Here is a 24,089-nt window from a genome sequence, read left to right as displayed (position 1 = left end):
TTGATTTTGATGGGAGTTCTCTGTGCCTCCTGAGTCTAGATGACTGTTTCCTTCCCCAGATTGGTGAAGTTTTCAGGTATTATTTCTTCAAATAAATTATCTGTTCCCTTTTCTCTGTCTTCTGGAACTCCTATAATACAAATGGTATTACATTTGATAGAGTCACTTACAAGTTCTCTATGTCTATTATCATGTAGCATGATTCTTCTTTCTCTCTTTTCTTCAGCGTCATTATTTTCTATTACTTTGTCTTTGGTGTCACTAATTAATTCCTCTACTTCTTTCAGCCCACTTCATTGCATCAAGCGTGTTCCCAATCTCATTTATTGCATTCTTCATCTCTGATTCTTTATTAACTCTTTTATCTCTGTGATAAGGGTCTCACTGATGTCTTTAATTCTTTTCTCAAGCCCAGTGAGTATCCTTATGATTGTTGCTTTATATTCTTCATATGGCATGTTACTAATATATGTTTCACTTAGATCTCTGGCCTTGGCCTTATCTTGCTCTTTCATTTGGGATAAATTCCTCCATCTTGGCATTTTTATCTATGTCTCTGCCTTCTTCTGTGTATTATAAAACTCAGTTATGTCTCCTGTTCCTGAAAGTAATGGCCTTATGATGAAGAGGTCATATAGTGCCCAGGGCCTTGCCCTTCAGGGAGTGTCTCTGGTACGTGCTGCAGGCACCCTGCTGTTGAGTTTTGCTCTGTCCTTCAGGCCAGTCATCTGCAGAGGCTCTCCTTGCCTGCTGTGGGCAGTGTTTGGTTCCTCGCCCGAATGTGGCAAGTTTTAACTAGGTGTCATGTGGTCTGCTTGTGAAATGAGATCTGATACCACTTCCACCAGAACTGAGCCTCTGCAGAACTCTGGTTGGGAAACATGGTGTGAGCAGGGGTTGTGTTGATCTTCTGTGGGAGGGGTCCATCGCACTGGGACTAAGGCAAGCTTGATTGAGATGGACAGTCCCACCAGAGCACAGTGGGGTATGTGGCCTGGCATATGCAAGTTAGGCCGCCAGTGTGGGCACTGTGCTGCTTCCTACAGGGGGCTCTCTGTTTATGCTGAGGGGTGGAGGTGGAAAATGGCACCATCTAGCCCCTTTGTTCCCAGAGAGATGTCTCTGTGAATGCTGCCTCTCAGGGAAGAGCAAGTAATCTCCCCACTATGTGTCCCAAGCATTCTTCAGATTGCTGTTTCCGCACTCTCTGCCCCTGGGTTGTTTGCCTACTTCTTTCCAGGAGTAGGTAGGGTGGTGCCCTCAGAACTCTATTCCAGCCAAGTCTACTGACCTTTAAAACTCCAGGCTTTAAGCCCCATTGTGCAAGAACTCAGGAAATTCAACCCCTCTTGTTTTCCAAGCCAATGGCTTTGGGGAAACATTCTCCTTGTGTGTTCCCTGGATTCCCCCCTTATCTCGCCCCTCTCTTCAACCATGGTTCCCTCCCCTCTGAAGCGCCCATGATCCGTTTCTCCCCTAAGCCATGTCTCTGCACTTCCTACCTTCTTCGTTGTGACTGCTCCTCTCCTTTTCATTGTGGAGTCTGTTCTCTCTGTCTTCAGGTTGATTTCTGGGATATTTAGGATTATTTGATAGCTATCTGCTTGGATGAGATAAGCCTAGGGTCCTTCTACTCCACTGCCATCTTCCTCACTCTCCAAGAAAATACTTTTTATGAACTGAAATTTTAACTTATTGAGACTTGTTTGATGGTATAGAATATGGATTCACATGTTATATGTGCAATTGAATGTACATTCTAATATTCTGTGGAGTGTTCTATAAATATCACTGAGAAGTTAGTTGCTAATGTGTTCGAGTCTTTACATCTTGTGTTTTTTGTACTGGTTCTATTAGTCAAATAATAATATAAAAATATCTGACTAAATTTATGGATTTGACTATTTTTCCTTCAGTTATATCAGGTTTTGCTCCGTGAATTTTAAAGTTTTATTCTTAAGGATGGAAAGATATAGGATTGTCATGTCCTCTTGATCAATTTGTCCTTCTTGTCATTATGAAATGATCTTCATTATCTCTGGTAATATTCTTTTATCCTAAATTACTTTTCCTTTTATTAATATAGACACCCCAGCTTTATTGTGACTAGTGTTAGCATGTTATATATTTGTCCATCCTTTTACTTTTAATGTATTTATATTAAATTATTTTTTTATACACAGTACATAGTTGAGTCTTGCCTTTATTTATTTTTTTTAACTTTTCCCCTCTTTTTCCTCCTTGTTTGCATTCTTATGGATGAAGGGTTGTTGTTGTTGTCTGTTTTATCTCTATTGTTGGCTTCACTATGACTCATTTGTTCCATTGGTTGCTTTAAGATTTATATTATACATCTTTAATTAATCTTAAGTTGTCTGCCTCCAAGTGTACATATTTAACTTATCATAAGTTAAGTCTGCCTTCAGGTAACATTGTACCACTTCATCTGTGGTATATAAGAACTATTATTCCCATTTCTTCCCTTCTCTACTTTCTGCTATTATAATTAACATTAGTTATACATACATATGTATATATATACACATATGTATACTTATATATTATAAATCCTATAATATAATTTACATAGAAATGTTTTTATTTTATAGATATTTAAATATTAAGAAAATAAAGTTACCATTTCCACTGATACTATTTTGAGTAGGTTCATATTTCTGTCTGGTGTTTTTCTTTCTGCCTGAAAGATTTTCTTTAATATTTCTTGTAAGACAGATTTAATGATGATGAATTATTTTATCTTTTGTGTGTTTTAAAAAGACTTTTTTTTTTCTTTTTTGAAATGTTTTCACTGGTTTAGAATTTAAGGATGACTTTTCTTTCTATATACCAAAGACATCTTTCCATTGTTGACTTGTTTGTATTGTTTTTACTGACAAGTCTTCTGTCATCCTTCTTTTTTTCTTTTTTTGTCTGAATAAAGTTTCCTTTTCTCTGCCAGTTTTCAGATTGTCTCTTTATCATCTGTTCTGACAAGTTTGATTATGATGTGCCTTGCTTTAGTTTTCTTCATGTTTCTTGTTCTTAGGTTCATTGTACTTATTAGGACCGTGGGTTTATAATATTTATCATATTTAGACAATTGGTTATTATTTCTTCAAGGACTTTAATTACAGGTATATTAGGCCACTTTAAGTTATTCCACAGTTCACTGATAATCTTTACATTTTTGCTGGGGGTTTTTTCCCATTTGTTTAATTTTGGAAATTTTCTGTAACCATGTCTTCAATTTCATTAGTCTTTTCTTCTCCAATCTCTAAACTGCTGTCAGTCCCATTTAGTATAATCCCATCTCACTCATTATAGTTTCCAGCGCTAGAAGTTAATTTGAATCTTTTTTATATCCCCCATGTCTCTACCCAAGTTTCAGAACATCTGGAAAACAGTTATGTCTGTTTTAATATTTCTATCTGAACATTCTATCCTTGGTGTCCATTTCAACTGGATGATTTTTATCTCCTTATACATTATATTTTCCTCCTTTTTTGAATGGCTGACTATTTTTGATTGAATGCCAGCAGTGTGAAATTTATATTGTTTGGTGTTAGTTATTTTTTTTATTCCTCAGAGTATTTTTGAACTTTCTTCTTGGACATAGTTAAATTACTTGGAAGCAGTTTGATTCTTTTGAATGTTTCTATTATGATTTGTTGGTGTGGACATAAGCACATATAGTCTAAAACTTATTATTTCCTACTTTCAGGACAAAACCCATCTGAGTACTCTACCTAATGCCCATGAATTATGAAGTTTCTAGTATGGCTAGTAGAAACAAGCATCATTTCCAGCCTTGTGTGTGTACTGTGTACTTTTTCTTCTAATTCTCTTATTTTGTTCTGTTTCCCACCTCAGATTCCTAACTAGCTAGTACTCTGCTCAATATACAAGGTAGTCCTCTGCAGAAGTTCAGAATTCTCTCTCTGTACAGCTTTCTCCTCGATGGCATTCTTTTCTGTGAAATCTAGCCACCTTGGCTTCCTTGGTATCTTGGTTCTCTCTGTCTTCAACTTCAATGATTCTTTGGGGTTCTGCCAGGATTTTCCCTCTGTGTCATGACCTGGAAACTCTCAAGGCAGTATTCTGGGGCAATCATAGGGCCATCTCATTTATTTCTTATCTGTTGGGTCCCTGTCCTTCATTATCTGATGTTCATTGTTGTGAAAATCTTTATTTTGTATATTTTAGTCTGGTTGTTGTCATTATTGTTGTTTCAGGTAAGTGTTTAAATCTGGTACCCATTACTCAGTTGTATTAATTTCCTAGGGCTGCCAAAACAAAGTACCACAAACTGGCTCATTTAATAAAACAATAGAAATTTATTCTCTCACAGTTCCTGGAGATTAGAAAGCCAAATTCACAGTGTTAGCAAGATCATTCTCCCCCTGAAGGCTCCAGAATCCTTCCTTTTCTCTTCCCAGCTTTTGGGGGCTTCTAGTAATCCTCGGTGTTTCTTGGCTTAAAGCTGCATCATTCCAGTCTCTCCCCCGTCTTCACATGGTCACCCTCGCACTGTATCCATGTCCTCTCCTATTCTTGTAAGGGCACAAGTCATTGGATTCAAGGTCTACCCTAATCTTTATGGCTCATCTTAACTAATTACCTCTGCAAAGAATCATTTCCAAATAGGGTCAAATTCTGAGGTTCTGTGAGACATGAATTTTGGGAGAACACTTTCAACCCATTATGTCCCGCTTGGTTGCAAGCAGAAGTCTACTATTTGCTTTTTCAATACAACTTTATTTTTAAAAATTTTCTATAAAAATTGATTCATTGAGTGCAAAAACACTTTAAATCAGAGAAAATACAACACAAATTTTTAATTCCCAGTTTTTTAAGTATATTTTTTCGTTTCAAACAGAGAAACTAGCCTTTTGTTGACATGAATATTAGGGGAACAGATCTAAAATACAGCAAAGATTGTCAGCACATCCCACAGTATTTACAGGAACACCTGTCTGTGGAAACACAGCATGGAAAATGGCATCAGAACTATCCTGCAGCATGGAAAATAGGGCCAGAATGATCCTGCAGAAACTTCCTAATGAAGACAGCCCAGTCACTTGATCTTATGGCTGCCACAGAGCCCCAGCCAGGGCTTCCTTCGCCGCTCCAGAGATGCTGTGCAGTGCTTGTGTGCAGCACTTGTGTGCAGCCAACATATAAGGTTGAAAAAGTCGAAGGTCCCTAGAACAGTCCAGGTCCTAGGGACACTCCCCTCCCTCCCAACTGAAAGAGACTTTAGATTTCAACACAACTTTAAAACCTTTCAATAGGGCCTTGCATGGAAAGTCAGCATGATGCAATAGTGTAAATATTTGAGCCTTGGATTCTGATGGGCTTGAATTTTAATTTTGCTCCATCACTTTTTTGCTGTGTTGGTAGGGCAAGTTATTTACCTTCTCTGAATCTGAGGTTGCTCATCTGTAAAATTTATAATAATTCTTTCCCCATAAAATTTTCTTTTAAAGATAAAATGATTAACTCTTTATATATTAACTAGTACAGTGCCGGGCATACAGTAGCCTAATTAGTATGAATTGCCTTTAGAGCTCAAATATTTGTTAAGTAAATTAAATATTTACAACTATTGCATATATTTCTTATATTCATTAAGGTGTAGAGATGGCTTATAAGAATACGTGAAATGAAATGCAAAAATAATGAGTAAACCAAGGCCATAGGATTGTGTTGATCATAATAGCCTACAGATTCTGACAGAAACCTTTCAGGTCTTCACTCTGAAGCTTCCTGTCAGTCAATGCAAGATGGAAAACATTATATGTTACAAATTCTCACTGTGAAAAGGGAAGAATCGTACGAGTTTCTTACGAGAACCTAAGCATTTTTATTATAGGTATCTAAAAGAAATTTTGCTTAGAATTAGTAGACAGTACCTTAACTTTGTCTAGTATAACGATTGCATTACTGAATTTAATATGGCATTTTCTGTAGTAATTATCAGAAAATCAGTTTGAATATGTAAAATAGGTTTTAGTATTAGCTCTAGCTATACTATACGTTTGGATTATAGTTCTTTTTGTTGTTAATATACAGTGTTATTTAGTTTCAGGTGTACAGTATAGTGATTTAACAGTTTCATACAATACCCTGTGCTCATCTCAGCAAGTGCACTCCTTAATTCCCATCACCTGTTTAACCTATCACCCACCAACCTCCCCTCCGGTAACCTTTAGTTTGTTCTTAGTTTATAGTTCTTTTTAACATAGCAGCTCCTAGTTATTGACGTTTTACCTTATTTTCTACACGTATAAAATTATTTTTCCCTGTCTGCTGTTTTATTATTATTAACATATACTTTTAACGCCATTTGCTTACTATTAAACTCTAAACTCCAAGAGGGTAAAAATCATGGTTAGTGTCCTTCTCAGCATCATAAGAAAATTATTTTATATATATAGCTTTATATTATTATTTTTGTTTTATTATATTATTACTGTTTTATATTCTGTATTATTATATTATATATAATATATATAACAATATATTATTGTTTTATTTTATATAACATATATATATATTTCTCAGTAATAACAAACGTTTCCTAATGAGCCAATTAATAAGTTAAATTTTTCAAAATAATGTATTATCTTCTTAGAACTACATCTGTTACTATGCTACTGAGTAGAAATGATTTATTAAATTGTTGATTCAATATGCCAGTCATTTAACACTCACCCATTTTACTCTTCTAGTTGCTCTTTATTTGCTTCTGAATCTTGCTGAAGATACACGTACAGAACTGAAGATGAGGAACAAGAACATAGTTCACATGCTGGTGAAGGCTCTTGATCGGGACAATTTTGAGCTACTTATTCTAGTTGTGTCATTCTTGAAGAAACTCAGCATTTTTATGGAGAATAAAAATGATATGGTAACTTACATTTAAATAGTCCATATTCACCATTTTCAAGTGAGATTATTTTGATAAAAAGTAAACATGTTATCCCCGTACTGGGATAATTCTGATTGAAAATTTTACAACAGCAGTAATTCACTTAAATGGCTTCATTAAGAAATATATTCTTTATTAGTTCATATTCCACTTAATTGAAATTATCTGGATAGAAATTTTTTCCTAACATATTACATAGGTTGAATCTTTCCATATTAAACATAATATGTAGAAAGTAATTTATATTTAAGATTGTGCTTCAGAATCATCTGGCTTATTATTTTCCCTTATATTATCTTTTCTTCTACATTTCTGATATTAGTATGTGGAATTACAGTCTAGCCAGGTCTCTCCTTTTTGACCTACCATTCCAACTGGTAGCCACAATCTGTTGATTCTGCTTCTTAAGTATCTCTTGAAACTATACCTTCTTTCTCTTCTCAGTGCAGTTGTATTAGTTCATGCCCTCTTTCTTTATACCCTCTTCATTTTCTTGTTTGAATTATTATAGTAAGTTCCTGTTTGCCATCTTATATTGTGATGACTTAAGACATGCAAGTTGATTATATAGTATTTCTTCTTCTAAAAAATATACACAATTCAGAAATAATGTAAAGATAGAATAAAATTATCTGCTTTTTTTTCATGACATTAAAGTCTAACGTAACAGTGTTGCATTAGATAGATCATATATTAACCATAATTTGATTTCAGATATTTAAGTTGTTCATAATTATAGCTATTATAAATAACACCTGAGTGAACACATTTGTACATACATCATTGTCTACATTTCTTTTTTTAAGATTTTATTTATTTGAGAGAGAGCACACTAGCAGGGGGTGGGGCGGGGCAAAGGGAGAGTGAGAAGCAGACTCCCCCCCCGCCCCCCCAGCTGAGCAGGGAGCCTGGGAACCTATCCCAGGACCCTGAGATCATGACCTGAGCCTAAGGCAAACACTTAACTGACTGAGCCACCCAGGTGCCCCTCATTGTCTATATTTCTGTCTATATTTGTCTATATTTCTAATTAATTTCTTAGATTCCTAGAAATAAAATTGTTAGATCATTGACCTTAACTACATTGAGGACCGTTTTAGAAGTATATACTAATACAAGTCATTATATGACTGTGTATTATTGTTGTAAGTGGATTCTCCTTCAGATACTCTAAATATACAGTATTTCTGCTTGCTCTTTTTTCTTCTTTTGAAGTTAAATGAACTAGGAAGTACCTTATGCTCATTGAATGACACAGCATGCTTTTTGAAAATCTGGGACTCATTTATCAGATTTAGTAAGTGCCTTGAATTGTGATATTTGAAATAAATGAAATTTTATTTTAACCACAGATATTTAGTATCTGTCATTTTCATCATTGGTATATAATTATTGATGATCACTGTATGCCTGATATTGTTAGGATTGAATTTATTTAGATAATAAACATTTTTTGTTTTCACTGATCTTAAAGAAAAATATGATGAAATGGTGAGATATATATATATATATATATATATATATATATATACTCTTGAGTAGAGTGTAGCTAAATAATTGTTTCCCCTTGCTATAAGTTGAAGTATATTTTCTTCCATTTACATGTTTAGATTAAGTTCACTTTAGTAGGTTTGCAAAATTCAAATTGATTTGCCATCAGCATGTGTCTACTATGTTTTGCTTAGATTTGTATTTAGGAAGTAAACTTATGTGTTCATTCTATCAAAAATGATCTCAAAATTATTATTAAAAATCATTTTCTGATTAGATCATAGATTGGGAAGATACCATATAAATTGTCTCATCAAATCTAACTTTTTATTGAGGAAACAAAACAGAGGTTCAGGAAAGGTCATTCATCCAAGGTCATAAAAATGATGTGATTAGCCAGATTTTTACTATAGACAGTATGCATTGCATCTTTTATTGTGGGAGAAATGCAGTTTATTTAAAGGCATTGTATAGAATCAGAATCTTCAGAGCTTGACTAGACCTTACATCCACATATAGATTTAGCTGATTTTGCAGATGAAGTAGGAGAAAATCAGAGAGGTTAAGTAATTTGCTCAAAGAAACATCTGCAGGTATTTGGCTTCCTACTCTTTCTCTCTGCTTCCAGAGGGGGGAAAAATTGTTTTTATGTTTTTTAAAAAGAACATTTTTAGCAAGATTAATAATAAGCAACTTTTAGATTTTGGCTTCCAGAAACACTGAAAAAGAATTACTTAAAGTCTGAAGTAAATTTGCTGATAGATTGTTGATAAACTGTCACTTTATATAAAACATTTAATAAAAGTACTAATTAACTATAAATTCCATTTTATAGACATAGAATCGAAAGGGCATTGCATGTTGAGACAATTACTAAATTTAGTTTTTGGGATTGAGCTTTTATCAATCAGAAACAGATGATTAGAAAGCTATGTCTAATGTTTAACCATCTGATTGGACTACATGGTACGTATTTCACGTTCCATTTTCTGCAATGGAAATACAAATTAATTTTTTAAAAACTCTCCAGTTACTTTATTATTAAGTTTGTTATAACAACCAGTGTGTACTCCTGGCTATTTCAAAAGAAAAATACTAACTTGATTTAATTAGTAACAGATGAGGCCTGTGGCAGTTTTATTTAGAAGGGGTGGAGAGGAGGAATGGTTGTTCTATTTGTGAGGTTGTGTTATTTGTCTAAGTAAAGTGTTCATTTTACTGTCGATGTGAACTGACACTGACCTTGCTTTTTAGAATTAATATATTTTAAAGGAAATTTAGTTCACTTAAAAAAGTCTTTGAATTAATGATTTAAGTTGAGTTTGTATATATTTTGAATAGGTCTTTTATCAGTTATATATTTTGCAAGTATTTTCTCCTTTTCTGTGACTTTTCAAAAAGAAGGTTTTAATTGTTATGAAGTCCAGGATATCAAAAAAACATTTTTTTAATAGATTGCATTTTGATGTTGTATCTAAGAAATATTTGCCTAACTCAAGGTCAAACAAAGTTCATCCTATTTTCTCTGAGGCTTTGTAAGATATGTGTTACTGTTGTTTTTGTTTTGGTCTAGGATATTCATTTTTAGTTAATTTTGTATATGTTGCAAGGTATGGATCAAGATTCATGTTTTAAATGTAGATGTCCAATTGTTCCAGTGCCATTTGTTGAAAAAACTATCCTTTCTCCACTGAATTGCCTTTGCAATTGCTTTTGTACCTTTGTTGGAAATCAGTTGGCTATATATATGTGGTTTTATTTTTGGACCCTCTTCCTATTTCATTTATCTACCTATCTGTGCTTTCACTGGTAAATCTTTGTCTTGATTACTGTAGCTTTATAGTAAGTCTTGAAATCAGGTAGTATAAGGCCTCAAATGTTATTATTCTTTTTCAAATTTTTCTGGCTATTTCATATTCTTTACCTTTCTATATACATTTAGAATCAACTAGTCTATTTCCTAAAAAAAAAAAAAAAAAAATCCTGGAATCTTGACTGGGATTGCATTTAATCTATTGGCAGGATTCAATATATTAACCATACTGGATTTCCCCCCATGAACATGGTATAGTTCTCCATTTATTTAGATCTTTCTTGATTTCTTCCATCATTTTATGGTTTTAACACATATATTTTGCACATATTTTGTTAGATTTATACCTGTTTTACTATTAGAAATTTTGGTTTTAAAAATAATCAGTTTCCTGTTGATTAATGGCATACAGAGTTACAATTGATTTTTGTATATTTGTGTCCTTGCTGAATTCAGTTTTGTAATTGTAATGGCTTTTTGTAGATTCTCGGAGATTTTCTAAGTAGACAATTATGTTATCTATAAATAGAAAATTCTATTTCTTTCATTCTAATCTATATGCTTGCTTGCTCTTGCTTGCTCGCTTTCTCACTGCTTGCTTGCTTGCTTCCTTCCTCCCCTCCTTCCTCTCTTGCTTCCTTCTTTCTCTCTTTTTTTTTTCCTTATTGTACTAGCTAAGCCCTCTAATATGATGTTAAAAAGGAATGCTGCAAGTGGATATGTATCCGTCTTGTTACTGATCTTAGGAGGAAAGCAGTGTCTTTTACTATTACATACAGCGTTATGCAGATTTTTTGTAGATACTCCATCAATTTACATAAGTTCCAGTTTTAGTTTGCTGAAACTTTTTATCATGAATGGGTGTTGGATTTTGTTAAATCCCTTTTCTGCATCAGTTGAGATGATCACATTGTTTTTCTTCTTTAGACTGTTGAGATAGTGAATTGCACTGATTGACTTTAGATATTGAGCCAATCTTGCTTTCAGAGAATAAACACCACTTGAGTTGAGGATTTTTGTGTCTGTGTTCATGAGGGATTACTAGTTTATAGTTTTCTTATGATGTCTTGTCTGGTTTTGCTGTTAGAATAACTGTGTAACTGTGTCCTTATAGAAGGAGTTGGGTAGCATTCCCTTTTCAATTTTTCTGGATGGGTTTGTGTAGAATTTGTATTATTTCAATTTAAATATTTAACAAAATTCACCAGTAAGAAAGTCATCTGGGCCTGGAGTTATCTAATTTCTTTCTTACCTGTGAGACTATCATGTCATCTATTTCTTTATGAGTGGTAGCTTTGCAGTTTTTTATCTTTCAAGGAATGTATCCATTTCATCTATGTTGTCAAATGTCTGGGCAAAAAAATTTTTGTACTTTTTCCTTCTTAGGTTTTTAAAGTCCAAAGGACTAAAGTGATTATTCCTCATTTCATTACTGATATTGGTAATTTGTTTCTTCTCTCTCTTTCCCTCCTTTCTTTCCTTTTTTTTTTTTTTTTGGTAGGTTAGTGGTTTATCAATATTACTGATATTTTCAAAGATCCAGCTTTTGGTTTCATTATTGATTTTTGGAGTATATTTTCACTGTCTTCAGAATTCTAGGTTGACATACTTTATAAATATCACTCCATTATTTTTTTCATAGTTTTTGACAAGAAGTGTAATGTATTTCTTATCTTTTGTGTTCTATATGTAATGAGTCTTTTATTTTCTACCTGCCTCCAAGATTTTATCTTTGCTTTTCAGCAGTTTGAACATATGTCTCACTAGGCATAAGTATGTGTTTGTGTGTGTTGTATTCTACTTGGGATTCCTTGAGCTTATATCCGTGGTTTGAGTCTTTCATTATTTTTGGAAAATCCTTAGCCATTATCTCTTCAAGTATTGCTTCTGTACCATTCTGCATCTCTTTTACTGGATTTCAGTTATGTGTGTTAATCCATTTGATATTGTCTCATGGCTCTTAGATACTGTATTGCTGTTTTATTCTTTTCATTTTTCTTCTTTTCTTATTTATTTAATTTTTGGGGGGTTCACTTTGGAAAATTTCTGTCGACCTACCTCTAGGCTTACTTATTCTGTCATTAGCTATATCAGGTCTGCTAATGAGCCCATGAAGGTTTTCTTTATCTCTGTAGTGTGTGTGTGTGTGTGTGTGTGTGTGTGTGTGTGTATTTAACATTTCCATTTAATTTCTTTTAGTATCTTTCTCTCTGCAAATTCTCTGTTCATTAATTTTATGCATTTTTTCCAGTAGAGCCTTTAACATATTAATCACTTTAAATTATTACTAAATAGTAATTCTTTGATGTTATTTTAAATTCTCTGATAATTATACAGGTCATTTCTAAGTCTGGTTCTGTTAACTGCCTTCAGTAGGGTATTTTCTTGCTCTTCATGTATCATAATTTCTGATTGAAAGCTAGACACCCCATTAGATGAGTCGAGATTGAGATAAATACTATTTATGCCTAGAAGAGGTCAGACTTTATTTTCTAGGCTGTTAATGTGGGAGATTAAGTCATTTTTGTCAGGAGTTGAGCTGTATTTGGTTACCCTCCCTGCATTATAAGCTCACACCCATGCATTACTTTGTCTTTGGTGTGCAGAGGGCTTTTCTCAGTGCTCATGTTCCACCCTCCACTTCAGGCTTTCCCAGAGTATCTGTGCTTCAAAGAGGACCTCTCACTTCATTTTAACCCTCTCCTAACAATGTACTGCTATTACTTGTTACTCAGCTTTTGCTCATCTGGTACCAGGGTCGGGGAGGGGGAAAGAAAGGAGACTTTTGTTGTTGTTCTAATTTAGCATTAGGTCAGTCTTAGCCTGGTCTTGTGTCCATAGTCACAGTTCTCAGCAGTGGGGCTGCCTAAGTCGTCCCGTCAACACCTCTCCTCCGGAGTTTTTTTCTGTTTCTTTCCCCCAGCTGCAGTGAGTCTTCACCTGTGTTTTGGATGTGACAGTGTTTAAGCTTATGTTAAGTCTTTTGTTTTTTAGGGGAACTGAGAGAGAAAGATCTGGACAGGGTTTTATGCCTTTTCCTCAGTGGCAGCAGTTCCCCTCCCCCAGGCCCACTCTACTAAGTTGGAAGTTTTCTTCTATCTCCTGTCCTCTGCCCAGTATTTCTTGTGACCTTCTGATAAGGTCCTTGAAAAAGACCTTGCCAAGTGGTTGCAAACTCCCTGAGCATCTGCAGCTTCACGTTCTGTAGTCAGGCTACTTCACACTTGACCTTTAACAATTTAATATTTTTCATGCAATCGTCTTTCCCAGTTCTGTGGCAACTCTGTTTTTTCTCCAGGGCTCTGCCCTATATAAACCAGTGCTTGTGAGGACACCTGGGTGGCTCAGCTGGTTAAGGGTCTGCCTTTGGCCCAGGTCATGATCCCGTGGTCCTGGGATCGAGTCCCACATCAGGCTCCTTGCTCAGCTGGGAGTTGGCTTCTCCCTCTGCCCCTCCCCCCACTTGTACACTCTCTCTAACAAATAAATAAAATCTTAAAAGAAAAAAAATGCTCATGACCCTTACCTCCTTGAGAGTGCCTATTTTCCTTATATTTCAGCCCAGTTGATTTCCTTGCAACCTCAGCTCTCTGATGGTTATTTTTTAAGTTACAATTTTATATGTGGAATTTTCTCAGTTAGGGTGGAAACTACATCTTGTCCAGATTTTTACATCCTAAAAGTAAGTCTGAAGTTCTGCCTACTTTTCTTCTCTTTTTCTTTTTCAAATAAAGAAGAAGTATTTTTTATTCATCTTTATGTCTCCCACCCTGTCCAGCATAGGGCTAGACACATAGTTCAGCCTGTTTTTCTTCATCACTAATGCCTCTACCTGACTACTTCCATAGCATATTAATTAATCTCGCTATTTCTATTCTGGCCTCCTTCATATACATTCTCCACTTTGTAGTCAGAAGGATAATTTTTAAAGATAATTTTTAAAGAGTTCCTTGAATGCTGAATTTTCCATGTCACCTTTGCACATGCTATTTTTTTCATCTAGGCCACTCTTTCCTCTACCTCTTCAGTTAACATTAGATAACTTCTGTTCATCCAGGAGGTTATTTTTCCTCAGAGAAGCCTTCTTTGACAACTCTTCACACTGAGATTATAACAGATCCACTCATATTTTTTCATGGTACTGTTTTATTCTCTTATAATTAAGTAACTGTAGAATTATTTATTTACTGTATTTCACTCCTTCTAGAATATAAGCTCCATGAAGGCAGGAATCATTTCCTCCTTGTTCACTAATATGTATTAAGGGCTTAATTTAAAAAATATTTGTTGAATAAATAAATAGACCTAGAAAAGATGTTATTCATGGTAAACAATGAAGCTAGTGATAGAATTACAGTTTTGTATAAATTTAACAAATCTTTGTCACTGGCCCTCTGTGGAAATCATAGGAAGTTAACAAATGACTGATCACCCCAGCCTACTTAGAAGATTAAACTAGGAGAAAGGGAGAACCAAAATTAAAGAGTCTTTGGAGATGGATTTGTACTTTTTAATGAAGAGCTCTAGATGTGATTACAGTAGGACTGTGAAGTGAAGATAGAGGTTTGAAGGAAAAATCATTATTGGTTTGTCAATTTAGTTTGAAAAAAAAAAATCAATGTTCACTCCTTAGCATGGAATGAAAGGAAAAGGTATGCTGAGGACTCAATTAGCAATGTGATTTTTATGAGGTCAATGAAAGACTGCAATTAAGATATGCAAGGGTGGGGACGCCTGGGTGGTGCATTCTGTTAAGTGCCCAACTCTTGGTTTCAGCTCAGGTCATGATCTCAGGGTCGTGAAATCAAGCCCCATGTCAGGCTCCTCACTCAGCATGGAGTCGGCTTGAGATTCTCTCTCCCTCTCCGTCCGCCCTTCCTGCTAATGCACTCTCCCCCTCTCTCACTAAAATAAGTAAATCTAAAAAAAAAAGAAACGATATGACAAGGGTGGTATAAATCACTTTAGACCTCCAATGCAAGAAAAAGTAGAGCAAGATTATTCATAAGTCTTTTGGTAATTATCAAAGAAACATGTATAGGTATTAAGAATTTCTCTCCTTTTTAGCCATTGCTTTGTAACAAAGATGTAAGATATTTTTATAACCAACTTGTTCTGATTAGGCTTAGATTACCAAATAAGTTCTGTCCTCTATGAGTTCTCACTCTAAAACAAGCTCTCTTCAGATGATTTTATAATCGTCTAGAGTAAGGGGTCAACAAACTTTTTCTGTAAATGGCCAGAATTACCAACTTCTGCTATTGTAGCACGATAGCAGCTATAGTCTATAAACAAATGAGTATGAGTGTCCTCCAATGGAACTTTATTTATGGAAACTGAAATTTAAATTTCAAAAATTTTCGTGTGTCATGACATAGTATTCATTTGATTTATTTTTCAACCATTTAAAAATGTAAAAGTCGAGGGGCGCCTGGGTGGCACAGCGGTTAAGCATCTGCCTTCGGCTCAGGGCGTGGTCCCGGCGTTCTGGGATCGAGCCCCACATCAGGCTCCTCCGCTATGAGCCTGCTTCTTCCTCTCCCACTCCCCCTGCTTGTGTTCCCTCTCTCGCTGGCTGTCTCTATCTCTGTCAAATAAATAAATAAAATCTTTAAAAAAAAAATGTAAAAGTCGAAACCATTTTTAATGCTCTCGGATTGTGTGAAAACAGATGGTGGGCCAGAGTAGACCCACTAGCCATAGTTTGTTGACCCCTGTCCTAGAATTTCAGCTGTTATTCATAGACCAGATTCTCTCCTGAGTTTTATAAGATTTTCAAATATCCACTGAATATCAGGTCAAATTAAATATTACAAAAATAATTTTTTGTCCTGTTTGTCCTACACCTGCTTTTCAGCTTATAGATCTTAGTTAATGAATTTACATCCACCTTATTGACTGCAGAAAAGGGCTTGGGACAGCTCTCCTTAGATAGGCCTTCTCACAAAGCTGACTCTTGGCTGGCATCTGGGAACTTGGATTTCAGAAGTGTTCCCATATTCCCTAACTGATAAGGGTAGTTTACTGCACCTAAATGGTTTGCACAAGCAATGTAGTTTTTGCTAAACACCTACTTGCTTCCTGGGAGTCCAGAATTTTAGTTTGTGCTGGCAGAAGGTTCCTATGTGACTAGCCCCCAATAAAAACCTTGGGCACTGAGTCTCAGCCTCAATTCAGTGCTGAAGCACATCCTGTGTGACCATGGGGAGAGGATTCGAGGAAGCTTACCCCCCTGGACTTTGCCTCCATGTGCCTTTTCCCTTTTCTGATTTTGCTTTGCATCCTTTCATTATAATAAATCTCAGTTATAAAGATGACTACATGCTGAGTCCTATGAGTCTTATAGCAAGTTACTGAACCTTGGGGTAGTCTTGGGGACCCCAACACATTGACTAAGCCAAAAACCCAAAAGCCATCTTTAGTGCTTTTGCTCACTTCTCATTCAGATTCTCTAACCATATCTCCTTAACATCTCTCAGATTATTTCCTCTTCAACCTCTTTGTCCTTTTTTTGATTCAGACCCTAATCACATATACCTGTCTAATGCAAGATATTCTGAAGTACCTACTTTAGATCTCTGCCTATTTCAGTCTGTCCCCCTTATTCATTTGTTTGTGTCCTGTTCTTTGCATGCATATATTTATATATGTCTGTACATATTGATATATTTATCTTTATGCTACTAGTTTGACCACATCACCCTCTGGACTTAAAATCATTCAGGCATTCTCAGAAGAGCATTCAAAGCTTTCTGTGATTTGTCCAGTATCTGTTTAATAGGCTCCTGCCACTTCCTAACTTATGTTTTATGTTATGTCCATACAAAGTACTTGCAGTGCCCCAGATAAGCTCTTTCATGCCTACGTGCCTGTCCACTGGCTTTTTCTTTGATTGTCATTGCCTTTCTTAACCAGAGATCAAATTATTACACATTTTAAAAAGCTTTGTTCCTAATTTGAAGTCTTTTCTGTTCTTCTGAGTAGCTTAGTAGTTCCTTCCATGTTGATTCCAGAGGACTTTGTGCATTCCATTTTTATTACATTGCATTTTAATTTTTTGTTCTATTTCTCTGCTCTTTTTTTAGATTGTGGAATCCTTAAAGGCCAAGACAAGATCTTGTTTGAGCTAGCACAGGGCCTAGCTCTTAGTAGGTGAAATTCAATAACGTGTTTTCAAGAACCCAGTGTAATTTGTGTTCCAGTTGACACTGTTAAGTTGTGGAAGGGATGATAGGGAAATATGAATTTTTCTCCTCAAAAGTTTGATTTTACAGAAGTTTATAGATTAAAATGAGAGTAAATAGATTAATACATAATTATAAAATAGATATAGATGAGGGTAGAAAATAATGAAAAATTATTATCTGTAATCTTTTTTTGTCTTATTGTACAACAGAACCTCACTGCATTTGTGTTATTATATTACTTAGGTGGAAATGGATATCGTTGAAAAACTGGTAAAAATGATACCTTGTGAACATGAAGACCTGCTGAATATCACCCTCCGACTTTTACTAAACTTATCCTTTGACACAGGACTGAGGAATAAGATGGTACAAGTTGGACTGCTTCCCAAACTCACTGCACTCCTAGGTATGCCTTTTAAAAATTAATGATAGTGTTGCTTCGAATTTGCAACACCATTGGAAAATTGAGCTCTGTGTCGAAGTCTGCTGAGCAGAGACCATTCTGTATATGTTCTTTGATTGTGAACTTAATACTAAAAATAAGATGAATTAATGAAAAATGGCATGTGCCAGGATTTCCATGGTGCCATAGAATGAAATGGAATAGAAACTTTTTAACTTTGACTTCATTTACCCATATGAAAGTGAAACTAAAGTGAAAATATAAAAGTACTACTAAGGAAGCAAGAAGGAAAAATTATTTTCTCTTCAGCAGTTTTTGAAAAAGCGGATATCATTTAAGTTCTTATATTCTGCCATACTTTTAAAATATTGCTTTTGAACACACATATTGCCACAGCCTTTTTGTCATTAAGTATAAAAGGGCAATTTTTTGTAGCCTGAGTTAGAATATATTGTATTGGCGGTTCAGTTAATAATACATTGTTTTCTTTTAGCTGTTAGCAAGATATTTATATAGCAAGGATGGATTCAAGAATTAACTCTGTGTTCATACTTAATGCTTCTTGGAAGAGTGTTAAAAAATCCTTTATGATCTGTTCAATGTCTGTCTTTATAGGCACCTGCTACTCCCCAAAATATACTTTATACTTACGTTTATACTGAACATATGTTACACTGTATACAGTTCCTTAAACAAGCTCTTTTATGCCTAAGTGCCTGTCCACCTGCTTTTTTGCTCTATGTGGAATGCCATTGTTTGTTTGTTTTTTAATTAGAAAGCAAATTCTTATCTTTTTAAGACTCTGTTCCTTTGTTTCAGTACTGCAGTTTCGTTTTTTTTTTTTTTTTTTTTTTTGTAGCTTTCTCCTGTTTTCAAATATTTTTCTTAACAGTTACCAACAGTAATAGAATAGTAGGAAATGATTTAAAATTGAGCTTATTCTTGGGACGCCTGGGTGGCTCAGTCATTTAAGTGTCTGCCTTCAGCTGAGGCCATGCTCTCTGGGTTCTGGGATCGAGCCCCGCATTGGTCTTCCTACTCAGAGGGGAGTCTGCTTATCCCTTTCCCTCTCTTCCCCCACTGCCCCGCCCCCACTCATGCTCTCTCTTTCTCTCTCTCTCTCTCAAATGAATAAATAAAATCTTTTTAAAAAATTAAGTTTGTTCTTAGCTCTCTAATATCAATGAACCCCATCTATCATTGATATCATCAGTATTTTCTTTATAATATTAGTAGTAACATTTATTGAATGCTTACTGTGCCAGTCATTTTGTTGTGTGCTTTATTTATGTTATCTCATGGAATCACTGTCTGAGATCTTTACTCAGGTTTATACAACTGATAAAAGGCAAAGCTCACATTCAAACTCAGTTGTATCTGCTGCCAAAGTTGGATCTATTAACTACTATAATAAACTACACTGTATAGTTATATTAAGTAGACCATGATTAAGTAGAGTAGGCAGAGCTATAATTTAAAAATCTAATTTTCCAACTCCCCTTAAAATAAAGGAAGTTTTAAGGAAACTTGTTTCTTTCTCCTTTTCTCAGAATAGGAAAACCTTTCATCAGCCAGTCCAAGAACATTTGGCCCATTGGCCAGTCCACAAATATTGCACAGGACTATTATTATACATTGTAGAAGGAACTCTGTTGAGGAGCACTTTCAAAAATTGCTTTTGTGGAACAAAAACAATGCATTTAACAAGGAAACGAAGCTTAAAAAGCAAAATTGATAGGGCTTTGAATTTAATTCATGTGATCCTTTATTTATCATAAATCTGGCAGGATTATGTATTAGGTCAGATTCTCAGTGTATGCAGGTGAGTAAGTTATACTTGTCTTGTCTTGAAGGACTTCATAGACTATTGGTTTATTCAGTATCCAGTGACCTACTTTTGTAAAACAAATGATTTAAAAGAGTTTTTGGGGAAATTACTTACAGGATACCCAGTCCATATTTTGTTAACAAATAGTGAATTTTGTGATGTAAGATATAATATTTAATACCTAAAATATTTATTTCATCTCTTCTAGAGCTCAGTTCAGACTGTCTTATTAGAATTATGACTATTTTTACTTCTAACTATGTTACGTTGTGCAAGTTACCCAAACTCATCTGTAAAATGGGGATTATAATAATAACCAACTTAATGTTCTTTTGAAGATTAAATGAGGTATTGCATAGAGTGCTTAGAATAGTACCTGGCACATAGTATTTTCTTAATAAATATTAGCTATAATCATTTTTCAACCACCATCTTCATCATCATTACTCGATCAAAGTGGACATTCTATAAGTATTGCTAACTTATTTTTCTCTGAGTACAGATGCCCTTCTCATAGATATTAAATTTTTATTGACAAACTAGGTTTTTTTATTTTTACTTTCATGTGATGTGTGTGAAGTTTGGTTCTATTTTAATTCAATAAAATGTTGAAAATCTATGGCAAAGCACAGTGCTAATAAGCACTATAGGGAAGTATGTTTCAATCTGTGGATATATTGAGATTCAAAAGAGAGAATGCTCCCTTATTGGTACTTCATAGGCAGAGTGCCATTTGAGATGGTCATTGACAGGTGTGTCCTTTTAACTAGGTGATCTTTGTAAAGAAGAAGAATAGAGGCTGTAGAAAGTATTTCAGGTAAAGTGATCAACATTATCTAAGGCACAGGTGGTGCTAGGTCAGTATGAGGAAAAACAACTAAGATAGTGGGAGAAAGGGTTTATGCTCCTATGTGGTATTATGAAGGTTAAGGCTATGCTAAGAAGTTATACTTAATTTAATTGATGGTGGGAATCATTGCAGGTTTTTTATCTAGTTGGATCACAATCAGAGTACTGCTCTGGAGAAATTAATCTGACATTATTCTATTGGAGGGACTAGAACTAGAGTCTAAAGATGAGAATCATAGTCTGTTGTAGCAGCAAGACCAAAAGTACAGAAAACGTGGAATAGGGAGGAGGTGGTATGTCAGGCATGAGGCAAAAGAGGTACATATTATTGGAAGACTTAATATGACATGCTTACTTTTCAAATGTGGGTACTGATAGAGGGAGGAAGAACTCATAAAACCCAATGATGGTTAGAATGCTAGTGCCAGGGGCGCCTGGGTGGCTCAGTCGTTAAGTGTCTGCCTTTGGCTCAGGGAGTGATCCCAGCGTTCTGGGATAGAGCCCAACATCGGGCTCCTCTGCTGGGAGCCTGCTTCTTCCTCTCCCACTCCCCCTGCTTGTGTTCCCTCTCTCGCTGGCTGTCTCTGTCTCTGTCAAATAAATAATGAATGAATGAATGAATGAATGAACGAATAAAAAAAAAAAAAAGAATGCTAGTGCCAGGAAGAGAAAGACAGACTTGTGAAGGAAGTCGTTGGAGGGAGTCAGCAATAGATTCAGTTTGAGACATTTTGGAGACACAGACAAAGATGTTTGGTGAAATAAGGAACATAGGTCTAGAGCTCAAGAGAAGTAAGGGTTAAAAAAGAGAAACTTGTCTGATAGGATGAAAGTGGAAAGAGGAAACCACTAAAGAAGACATAACATTCGGAAAAATGTGTTTATTTTTCAGTAAATACATAAAAAATAGTTTAGGCTGTTACTGAGAAGTAATGATGACCTTGGAATCTTCATAGGGTAGAGATGAGAGCTACTGAGAAGTGGTCACCTCATTGGAGTCATTCTTTCAAAGCATTGCTTCATTATTTTCTTTGAAATATAAAGTCCTATGGCATCAGATTTTACTACACCAAGGAAAGTAAAAAGCTAATATTATTCAGATCTTACATTACATAGTATAAATGGATAATCTGAGAGGTTTTTACCTCTGTTTTTGGCTGATCTGTAAAAACTGATGGAAAGCAAAATGATTCTGTGGCGCTGTTTATGGTTAGCTTACCTTAGTAACTTCTTGGCTTATCTTTCCATGGGAAATAAAACAGATGATGGCTAAATAATGCTCCTCACAAAAATATCCACAAAAGTTTTCATGGAGAATGAATTGAAAAAAAAATATGGAAAGGTGTTGTGATTTGAATAATTACTAAAAGCAAAGAGAAGTTGGTTATAACTCAGTCTTTTTGCCATATGAGGAGCCAATATCATTTATAAACTCATGACAGCGTTGATCTAACTGAACACTAATAAGTGGGCTCTGAAATCATTCTGTTTAGGGAAAGATTCAATATGTCTAGTCTTTTTTTCTCCTTCTTTTTCATTGCTCACAAGTCATTGAATTTTAACTTAAGCAATTTCTTTTTTTTCAAATGTTCCTATGTCTTTTGCGTAATAACTTTCTTTGGTTCCACATTTTCATTCCACTTGCAAGCCATGGAAGCAATGGCAGTCATACATAATAAACAAAAGAGAGTATTTGCTGATACTCCAGGATCAAGGGAAGGGAGAAAATATACATATGGAAGAGAAATTAAAGTATACTAGAGAACAGTGCCTTCAAAATGTCTATAAGTATTTAGAATATCTATAGGTTTACATTTATTTATCTCACGTTGTTTTAATTTAATAATTTTAAAGGCACTACTATTTCCTACTCTTTTTCATTTAAATTATGAGTTAATTACCCCCCCTTTCTTTATCCCTTTCTTCAGAGGGAAGGCGGGTGGGGGAATGGGATAGGCTGGTGATGGGTGGTGGGGAGGGCACGTATTGCATGGTGCACTGGGTGTTATACGCAGCTAATGAATGATCGAACTTTACATCAAAAACCAGGGATGTACTTACTGTATGGTGACTAACATAATATAATAAAAAATATTAAAAAGAAGAAGAAGAGGACAAATACCATATGATTTCACTCATATGTGGAATTTAAGAAACAAAACAAGCAAAGAAAAAAGAGAGCCAAACCAAGAAACAAGACTCTTAACTATAGAGTGCAAACCTATGGTTACCAGAGGGAAGGTGGGTGGGGGGAATGGGTGAAACAGATGATGGGATTAAAGACTACACTTACGATGAAAACAATAAAATAAATGAAAAAAAAAACAAAAAAAATAAATTATGAGTTAAATGAGCTTCTGTAGGCCTTTTATAAGGTGAGCCTATGGAAAAAAAAATGTTCCAAATTCCAAGTAACTGATTTCAATATGAATTTTTAGAACTTAACCATTTTGTAGACTTTATAATTGTTTGTATTTATCATGGCACAAAAATGGCCCTTTTATTCATCACTTCCCAGGAAAAACCTATCAGATTTATTAGTGGAAGGCAAGGCTATATGATTGTTAATAAACAACCTCAAAAATACATCAAATGTTTACTTCTTACTCATATACCCGTAATGAGTGAGTAGAAAGTGGTGGTCCGTGTTAGCACCATCAGAGACCAAGACTAACAGAACCTCCAGGCCACATGGCACCAGGGAAGGAGGAAAGAGAAAATGGAGATTGGCAAGCTTCTCTTGAAGGCTTCCATTCTGAAGTGACAAATATAATTTTTGTTTATATTTCCAATGATAACCGCAAGTCATATGGCCATGCTGAGCTTTAAGGGGGTGGGCACATGCTTGGAAGGATTAGAACTGGAACGCTGGTGAGCAAGCAACAATCCTGAAAGGTATTTTCCAGTTTTTCTGAATTTTTATTTTTTTTAAAGATTTTTTATTTTTAAGTAATCTCTACACCCGCCGTGAGGTTTGAATTCACAACCCTGAGATCAAGAGTCGCACACTCTACTGAGCCAGCTAGGTGCCCCTGAATTTTATTTTAACTGTGTTTCCAGGATTACCAGAATCACTTAAAAAAATACATCCCGAGACATTATAGCAATACTACCATATGTAGTGTATCAAGCAACTGTAGTAGCACAGAGCACATTGATTAAAAGCTAGAATTCTGAAGCCAGACTATATGACTTTGAATATTGGCTTCATCAGTTATTAGCTATGTGCTGTTGTACAAATTATTTAACCTATATGTCAATATTCTCATCTTCAGTATATAGAAAATAGTGCATATTAGTAGGGAAAGGTTAAATGAGAGTACAGTAAATGTTAAGAAATTATAAATACGAGAAATTATATAGAATACAAACTGTAAATAATGAATCATGGAACACTACATCAAAAACTAAGGATGTACTGTATGGCGACTAACATAATATAAAAAATTATAAAAAAATAAAAATTAAAAAAAAAAAGAATACAAACTGTAGCTATCCAGGAATGGGTCTTTTTGATAGGTAAGTTTTCTTGGCTTATACCATTAAGGGTTTTAATCATTTTACATAAAGCTCTTTATTTTTTTTTT

At 34.9% G+C, this 24,089-nt stretch overlaps 1 protein-coding gene across 2 annotated transcripts in view; it reads left to right on the top strand.

Moving 5' to 3' along the window:
• Nucleotides 1-24,089, top strand: part of KIFAP3 (kinesin associated protein 3) — a gene marked incomplete at its 3' end in the record, with an annotated part of 150,485 nt that overhangs the window by 38,781 nt on the left and 87,615 nt on the right. For both annotated transcript variants that reach the window (XM_008695960.2, XM_040636200.1), the window contains 2 exon segments: nucleotides 6,732-6,910; nucleotides 17,666-17,828. In XM_008695960.2, the coding sequence (XP_008694182.1) occupies nucleotides 6,732-6,910; nucleotides 17,666-17,828 (342 nt within the window).

Source organism: Ursus maritimus, unplaced genomic scaffold (assembly GCF_017311325.1).
Source record: "Ursus maritimus isolate PB19 unplaced genomic scaffold, ASM1731132v1 scaffold_2, whole genome shotgun sequence".
NCBI lineage: Eukaryota > Metazoa > Chordata > Mammalia > Carnivora > Ursidae > Ursus > Ursus maritimus.
The sequence above is the reverse complement of the archived record's forward strand: the minus strand, read 5'-3'. Positions and strand labels throughout refer to the sequence as shown.